Source organism: Condylura cristata, unplaced genomic scaffold, assembly GCF_000260355.1.
Source record: "Condylura cristata isolate star-nosed mole 26May11 unplaced genomic scaffold, ConCri1.0 scaffold00018, whole genome shotgun sequence".
NCBI lineage: Eukaryota > Metazoa > Chordata > Mammalia > Eulipotyphla > Talpidae > Condylura > Condylura cristata.
In genome coordinates this window covers 41,232,593-41,241,615 of record NW_004567119.1, presented here as the reverse complement: position 1 = coordinate 41,241,615, position 9,023 = coordinate 41,232,593, and the positions used below count along the sequence as shown (strand labels likewise).

Here is a 9,023-nt window from a genome sequence, read left to right as displayed (position 1 = left end):
CGCAGAAGAGGTGGCTTCAGTTCTTGGCATCATTTCGTTCTTTCGAATATGGGTCCCTAACTTTGCACTCCGGCCTCTCTATGCAATGGCTACTCAGGAGCCTACAGGGCTTTTTAGAGACCCAGCTTCTTTGCAAACCCCTTTCAAGCAACTTCAAAGGGAACTTTCCAATAATTCAGTTCTCAGGTTGCCTAATTCATCCCAGCCCTTTGATCTATGGGTTCAAGTGGTCTCCTGCTGTGCATTAGGAGTCCTCACTCAGGGCGCCTCTAATCCTTATCCAGTAGCCTGGCTTTCCAAGAAGCTCAATAAGGTGGCCCTGGGCTGGCCTGTTGGTCTTCAAACTGTTTCGGCTGCCGCAGCTTCGATGGTCAAACAGGTTCTTCCTATTAAAAGGCAGACTCCCTTGGGGGTGTGCTCTAATCACAACTTAGCTTCCTTTGTCTCGGCCTCTGCACTCCCACATCTTGCATGCTCACGGGTCCAGCAACATCACGCTCTACTCATAAAAAACCCACAAGTGACCCTGGGAGGTCGAAGATGTTTCCCCCCTCGGTTTTCCTTAGAAGCTCTAAGGACAATGGCCAAATGCCAGGAGCCCCTTTTACATTCCTGTACTCAGGAAGTAGAGAGGGCCCAGCGACCCCGGCCTGACCTTGGGAAATCTCCTCTAGAGGACGCAGGGTGTCTGCACGTAGATGGCTCAGTTTGTGGGGACCCGCCTCGAGCTGCATAAGCTGTCACCACAGTGGACAGGATCATAGAGGCACAGCCCCTACTGGGAGGAACCACAAACCAACAGGCTGAATTAATTGCCTTAACAAGGGCTTTACAATTATCTGAGGGAAAATGTGTCAACTCGAAATATACTTACCCCATCACTCATCATCATGGACAAATCTGGGAGAATAGGAGTTTCCTAACCAGTTATCAATGACCCACTTACTCACCAGTTGCTAAAGGTCCTCCAATTGCCACAATCGCAATTATTCACACTCCTGGATGGTCACGGACATGCCCGGTGGGCACAGGGAAATGATATGGCAGATCAGGCAGCAAGAAAAGCAGCCCTGACCACAGACCCAACGACCCCTAAGCTCCTCCTTATGCTTCCAGACACGGAAGAAGCCCCCCATTACACCCCAGAGGAGGAAAAGGCATACAAACAGGCAGGTTTTGAGAAAAAGGAGAGATGGTATATACACTCTTCCAAAAATAAATTAATCCTCCCTTCATTACAAGCAAAGGACTGGATTAGATCCCTACATCAAGCTTTTCACATTGGGTACTCTGCCATGTCCTCCCTTCTGCACCCATTGGTGACCTGTCCAGGGCTCAGTACAAAAATACAGGAAATTATTGCTCAGTGCACAATTTGCCTACAAGCTAACCCACATTTGCAATTTGCACCCTCCTCCACCAATACAGAGGGGCATGGCCAGGAGAAGACTGGCAAGTAGATTATACCCATATGCCCAGGGTTAAACGATATCGATACCTCCTGGTCTTTGTAGATACTTTTACAGGGTAGGTAGAGGCCTTTCCCACAGTTAGGGAAGACTCAGCCACGCTATGTCATCATCTTTTAACAGACATTCTTCCTCAATTTGGCCTCCCAAGATCTTTAAATCAGTTAATGGGCCTGCCTTTATCTCTAACATTACACAACTAAGGCTGACTAAGGCTTAAGCATAGTATGACTAAGGCTTAAGCATAGTATGGAGACTACATATCCCTTATAGACCCCAGTTCTCTGGCAAAGTAGAATGTATGAAAGGGATTTTAAAGACACAACTTACTAAGCTGGCCCTGGAACTTCATACAGATTGGGTACGTAACCTTCCGGTGGCACTAATGAGGATCCGTACAGCCCCCCCTCCCCCCGAAGGGTACAGCTCTGTCCCCCTTTGAGTTAACGTATGGGAGACTATTCTTACAATCTCCCATTCCAGCAAATCCAGGACCCCTTGTTTCGATGCTTCCTCTCCCACAGCTCTGGCACAGACTGCTTAGAGAACATGCTGACCAGTGCACTCCACAGACAACACAAAGTGGAGGCAGAGGCTTCCAGATAGGGGAGGTAGCACATGTCAGGACATTACACCCGGAGCCACTTAAGCCAAAGTGGACAGGACCACATGTAGTGATCCTATCCACACCATCAGCTGTTAAGGTGGTGGGAAAATCAGAATGGATTCATAACTCTCGAGTTTTTTCTACAGGACCAACACATGCATGGTCAGTTACATCCACTGGACCCACAACACTTCGTCTCTCCTGACGCGTATCTCCTCTGGACCCAGTTCCTGAAAACAGTTCTTCCAGCACTGCATCCCGATCTCCAGAATTGGACCCTGTTTAGAGATCATGTGGAATGTGAATTCCTACATTTATGGATTTTGACCCTGTATATTCTGCTTTCTTTTCTGTCCTCACTTACTTACTCATCCTCCGTTTCTCCTGATACTCCTGGTTATTGGAACTTTCGACTAACTATCCATAAAGCCAGCCCACAGGGAACTACAGACTCATATTTGGTTGGGCAAGGACTCTGGGATCAATCGAAGGGGCACGCTCCTTTGATTCACTGGGATGGTACTCAATACCTCCCAGCAGGCTGGACTACATTAGCCTATCTCTGCTCCCCTATCGACCAAACGGATCAATCTTGTAAAAATAGATATCCAAAATTACCTTGGGTGTCCATGGTGGTCGTGTGTTAGAAGGGGTCAACATCAGGGTTATGGTTCCATAACAACCCTTAAGAAAAACACCTTTTGGTATGATCATGCCATCAATTTACCCTCCAAATCACTGACCCCATGAGGCCAGAATGGGAACAGGGAGTAGACATGGGATTCTATGATAACCAATTTTCTAAGACCCCCGATGCAGTCTTGACCATAACAAAAGTATGGCAGGTGGATGAAACAGCAAAAAAAACCTATTAACAATACAGGCAACGCATGACCGCATCAGACAACACAGTCAAAAGGTCAAAACAGCATTAGCACAGCCTACATGGCCATCCTTAGCTAGTGACACTGCACATATGCTTTCCGACCTTAACATAATTACTAATCATTCTTGCTTTCTCTGTGCTGCATTCTAGTCTAATGCCTTTGCGGCAGTATGAAAAAAGACTGTGTCTGCCCCTTCGAACCTAAAACTCTCCTGGCCGATTGCTTTCCCTTCCTTTCTCCCCTTAAATTCCACCCCAGTGGCGTGCAACCGGACAGAGGTACATGTAGTATGGGCAGAGGGATGGCTAGCCCCACAGCCCAATTGCAGTTTGGCTGACACCTGGTCACCAGCCTACGTCATACCCTCTTTCACGTTACTCACGGAAGGAGAGATGAAAGAGGCCCAGCAATTACACAATAGGAAAAAGAGGGCAGCTTTCATTCCTGTATTGGTAGGCTTGGCCTTGGCTTCATCCGTCACCACACTTGCGGTGAGTTCCAGCAGTCTAGCACTAGAAATGAGAGATTTTAAAGCACTAAAAAACGAGGTGCAGGTATCACTTGACTTAGCTGCAGATGCTGTGGAGGATTTGCAAAAACAAATAACCTCTCTGGCCTCGGTAGTGCTGCAGAATAGACGTGCCCTAGACCTCCTGACAGCCGAAAAGGGTGGAACATGTCTTTTTTAGATGAAGAATGCTGTTTTTATGTGAACAGCTCGGGAAAGGTGGAACAAAATGTGGCGAAGCTACGCAAAACATCAGAGAATCCAACACCAAAAGAGATATCTTCTGGGGATGGCTGCAACAACCTCTCTTATCCTAGCTAGTCCCTCTACTAGGTCCTTTAATATCAATCATAGCCCTCTTTACTATGGCCCCATGCATGGTCTTTTTTTTTTTAAGATTTATTTATTTATTCATATAGAACTGGGGTACAGGCCAGAGATGTGGAGGGTGAGAGGCTTCACCAGAGACAGAGTGGGGAGCAGAACAGGCAGATGGACGAAGTACTCTGCTGAGGGGAGCAGCGGGCGGGTCAGGAGAGGTCTGCCGCGCCATGTGGATCTCCTCCCGGGCAGGCGGGAATTGAACTCATGCGGAAGTGGCTTTAGCTTCTTAGTGCTGTGCTTTAACCCGCTGCGCCACCAGGGAGGGCCGCATGGTCTGTTTTTTAATGGCACGGGTGCAGGCTCTAACCAAGATCACAGTAAATCATCTCCTGTTACACCCCACGGTCCCCTATATTCCTTTGCAGAAGTCCACGGTCCCCAAGTCATGCAGGAAGTAGCCATGGAGAAACTACGCCCCTTTTCCTAACTAAAGAAAAAGTGGGGAATGTTGGGAGTGACCAAATGCGGAGATTTACTGAGGGACCAGATAGGGCAGTAATAAATCTGACCTTGCATCCAAAGGTGATAAGACGGTAATAAATTGGAGGCCTGCATCCAATTAACGGGGTCTTGCATCAGCGATGGGACTAGATGAAGGTGATCATGAACTGGGCCTTACATCAAGGGACATAGCGATTAATCACCTCTTTGGAATTCAAGTTTTAAACCTATATGAGACACTTCCCCCCAGAAGGGTGGCAGTAGCTGCGAACCCTACTCTTGGGCTCTGTCTCAGCTGCTGTCCGAGAGCAATAAATTGTTTGCTCATTTCGTCTGTCTTTCCCTGGGCGGGTCACAGAAGTTGGGGCAAAACACCTGGAACTTCCCATTTTCCCAGGGACCCCCCTGTTACAGTTGTATGATCTTGCTGGCTATACAGTGGCTTATTCCATTTTTCTAGAGAATTCTAAAATGTGAGTGTTGCCAGATTAAAACACATCAAGGAGTCTGGGGAAAAAAAAAACAACAGCTAATTCTGGGTCCAAGAAACCTAATTTTATAGTTGTGTCCCAAGAGAGAATTTTCTTCTCCGAAAAAAAAAAAAAAAGATCTATTCTGATCAATTCTGAATGGCTATGAAATTTCGGACTGATGAATATACCAAAGTTATTACTATATAGACTTTCTAAAAATCCTGGGTCTTAATGTTGCAAAAATGCAATGTTAATTAATATCAAAATCATTTTCAACGAAGTTCCTAAACAGGGACAAGCCCTGTACTCTGAAAATTCAAAGCAATGTGTACACACTGAGTAAAACTGTTTAGTTTTAGATAAATCAAGCTCCAGGCAGGGGAGGGGAGTGAGCGAGGGGAGAAGCTCTGAGGAATGCAAACGTTCTCGTAGTCAAGTCCTGAGCATTTAAAGAAGCAGTATGAGGACGGATAAGCTTCGTTCATTTTATTTTGCTTACAACATAAAATGTGCCCAGTCGTCACGCAAAGATTTGCGAGTATCTCAAAGCCGAAAATCAGCGCTGACACTAGGCGACCTTTGCCCAGTGAGGCTCTTATCTCGCTTGGCCGCAGCAGCTGGAAAACCACAACTGCCTGGAGGCCTGGCTGTCCGGGGGCGGGGCCTTTCCTTCGATTGGTCGCTCACAGCCAGGGTCAAGCTATGATTGGCCGTGTGGGGAATGGGGTGGGGCTGAGACCTTTGCGGGAATTAGAACTGTGACAAGCTGAGGACGTTCCTGGGACTTGGGTTCAAACTCCAGGAGCTGTCTGGCAGGAGGGACTTGAGAATATGGCTAGGGCGTTCGTTTGTGTGCGGGTCCTGGCGACTGTGCTTCTGCTAAATATCTCCATCGTCTCCAGATCAATGGGCCTGCGGGGCAAAGAGCGTCAGGGGGCGTCGCGAATCCCCTCCGAGTTCAGCCCCGAGGAGCGCTTCGCGATGAAAGAGGCGCTGAAAGGTGAGCCCCGGTTCCCTCCCACCTAAGTTCAGATGTGAGTCCTCCGCGCCTCGGCTCTCGTGTCTTCCCTCTCCAGCCAGAGAGGGTCCCCCTCCAGCTGGATCTCCACGCGATGCGTTGTGGACCCCTCCAGCTCCCGCAGCTGGTTCGGCACCTTTGCCCGCCCCCCCACCCCCGGCCCCCCAATCCATTGCCTGTCTTGGGTGAGACCTGACTTCGACAACCCTGCTTACCTGCTTGCCTTCAGTATTTCAACAGCTGTTAGTTTCTGTGTTTGTGTGTGTGTGTGTGTATTATATATATTATATATATGTATGTATGTATATGTATACATGTATATGTGTATATATATACATATACACATATATATGTGTATATATACATATATATATACACATATATACACATATATATGTGTATATATACATATATATGTATATATATACATATACACTTCACCCTTTGTCAATTTTTTAAAAGATTTATTTATTTATGCATATAGAACTGGGGTACAGGGCAGAGGTGCAGGGGCAGGGAGAGGCTTCACCAGAGATAGAGTGGGGAGCAGAACAGGCAGATTGACGAAGTACATTGCTGAGGGGAACATGGAACAAGACAGGAGAGATCTGCTGTGCCATGTGGATCACTTCCCAGGTTGGTGGGGATGGAACTCTCTTGGTGCAGTGACTGTGGAGAGCTTCATATTGCTGTGCTTTAACTCGCTGTGCCACCAGGGAGGGCCCTTTTAAAAAAAAAAAAGTTATGCATACAGAACTGGTGTACAGACCAGAGGTGCAGGGGCCGTGAGATGATTCACCAGAGAAAGAGTGGGAAGCAGAACAAGCAGATCTACTGAAGCACAGTGCTGAGGGGAGCAGCAGGTGAGGCAGGAGAGGTCTGTCACCTCCCTGGCCAGGGATTGTGCCGTAGTGACTGCAGGTAGCTTCATAGTGCTGCGCTCTAACCAATTGCGCCACCAGGGAGGGCCCTTAGTTTCATTTTTAATGTTAGCAAGTTTTTATTTGAGTAAAATCCCTGTGATATCTTAAGAGAAAACTAAATGACAAATGATCCCAGAATCCCACAGTAAGGAGCTGAGCTCTGGATGACAACATCTAAGGCTTGTACCATCGCTGAGCTCCCAAAAGCTACAAGAAATGAATGTGAGGGTGTTCCTGGAGTGTGGGGGTTTCCTAATGTCCTCTCCTATTTAAATGACATCTCTCCTTTTATCCTCATTTACCTCCCTCTCCTGCAATTTCCAGAAGGAAGTTTCTGTTGCATGCTAGATCTTGTCGATAATAAGCTGTGTCCTCAACATTGGGCTTAGCTCCAGTCTTTTTTCCTTTCATCAAGTAATGGCTTAAAAGAAAGTGCCTGCTCTTCCAAGCAGAGGCAGGGACCAGAAGCCAACCCCTGTAATTGTGTATAAACTAAGCTGTGGAGGCAGACGCCTGGGAGGCAAATCTCTGAAAAGAGGACAGTCACTCCAGTCTTCACGCAGAAGAAAGCAGAAGCTACATAAAAGCCTAAAGTAGGCCCCTTATGACAGTAGAGCTTAGAACTCTGTGCCAGGGGTAAAATGTCTGATTTCGATCTTGGGGCTGCCTCTCACTAAGGCAGTTTACTTTCTCTTTTTCAATCTTAGCTTGCCCACCTATATGATCCACTCAGATGAAGGGTTAACCCTAAGCAAAGCTGAGTCAAGAAGTAAATTTATCTCCCAACAGTCCTTGAAACCTAAATGTCCCAAGTGTGTTTTCCCCCTCTATGTCCTTTGATAACACTTGCAAATATTCTCATGATTCATTATGTTTTCTGTCCCAATGATGTTTGCATTTGATATTGAAACATTTTAAGAGATTAACACTATCCAGGCTCAAAAGAGTACAGCAAGTCATTACCCAAGGAACAGACATCTGGGTAGGACAGGTGAGGTTATTTAGGACTGAGAAGCTTTGGGGGGAGCTTCTACACCCCTGGTCCCAGGCATCACATGCCAAAAATAAAACAAACAAGCAGGCCTTGGCTGAGAGGTCAGAGACACTCTGATGAGCCAACCCATGAAGACTAGCCTGTATCAGGACACAAAAGCCTCATTCACAAGGGCCCCAGGACAGCGGGGTCTGTGGACTCGTCAGCAGGATGGTGACTTCACAGGCTCAGTAAAGCCTTAGGAAGCAATTTAGAGCAGCTTCCCAATCAGAGACAGAGTCCGAAACCTACTCTCTCCACCTCCTCGCCCATCTTGGACCTTTTTTGTTTATTTAAAGATTTGTTTATGCTTATAGAACTGGGGTACAGGCCAGAGGTGTGAGGGGTGAGAGGATTCACCAGAGACAGAGTGGGGAGCAGAACAGGCAGATTGACGAAGTTCACTGCTGAGGGGAGCAGCGGGCGGGTCAGGAGAGGTCTGCCGCGCCATGTGGGTCAGCTCCCTGGCCGGGGATCAAACTTGCACAGCAGTGACTCCAGAGAGTTTCAGAGTGCAGTGTTTTAACCGTTATGCCACCAGGGAGAGCTTGGATTTTTTTTTTTAAGAGCCACATTAGCCTACGTGAACCCCAAAACCAGAGTTTCAGTTGCTGATACCAGTTCTGCTGCTCAGTTCAGGACAACAGTCCACCTAACTTCTCAGCGTGTTTCCTCACCTTCAAATTAGGCACAGCAGCAGCGCTGACTTTCCAGGATGGTTTGCCTTCCATGACAAGATAATACATGTAAAAGAACTCGTGCACAGAGGGCCACGAGAAAACTAATGTTTGTTGTCATCTATGACCTTCCACCTCTGGTTGTATGATCCTGACAGATGCCATCAAGATCCCAACGGTGTCTTTTGGTCCTGAGGAGTTCAACACCACAGCCCTCGCTGAGTTTGGAGAATTCATTCACAAAGGTCAGCCACAAGCTGCAAAAGGGGGTGGGAGAAGTAACCACAGAGACCCAGTTCTTTAGTTCAAGACTGACTAGATGACGATCTAATTCCCCAGGTCTCGTTGGTGTTTGTACATAGTAGAGAGGGATAGAAAGAAGAATCCAGGAGTTAGGATGGGTGCAGAGTAGAGACAATAGATTTGTCCTTTGAGCAACTAAAGGCTGGAGTTTGAACTTCCAACTGTAGCTCTCAGATGCCAGTCAATAAACATGGTACGTTTGCTATAAACAAAAGGTAGGACTAGGAATTTCTCCTTCCTGAGCAAACCTCCAAAACTGTACCCCATGCACTCTCGCTCTCTCCCTCTCTCTCTCACTCT

At 47.2% G+C, this 9,023-nt stretch overlaps 1 protein-coding gene across 1 annotated transcript in view; it reads left to right on the top strand.

The window, feature by feature from the left end:
• The first annotated feature begins 5,600 nt into the window (after positions 1-5,600).
• PM20D1 (peptidase M20 domain containing 1) overlaps positions 5,601-9,023 on the top strand; it is a 20,498-nt gene continuing 17,075 nt past the window's right edge. The window contains exons 1-2 of the mRNA XM_004685559.2: positions 5,601-5,769; positions 8,579-8,665. Coding sequence (XP_004685616.1) covers positions 5,601-5,769; positions 8,579-8,665 — 256 coding nt within the window. The remainder of the gene's footprint in view (positions 5,770-8,578; positions 8,666-9,023) is intronic.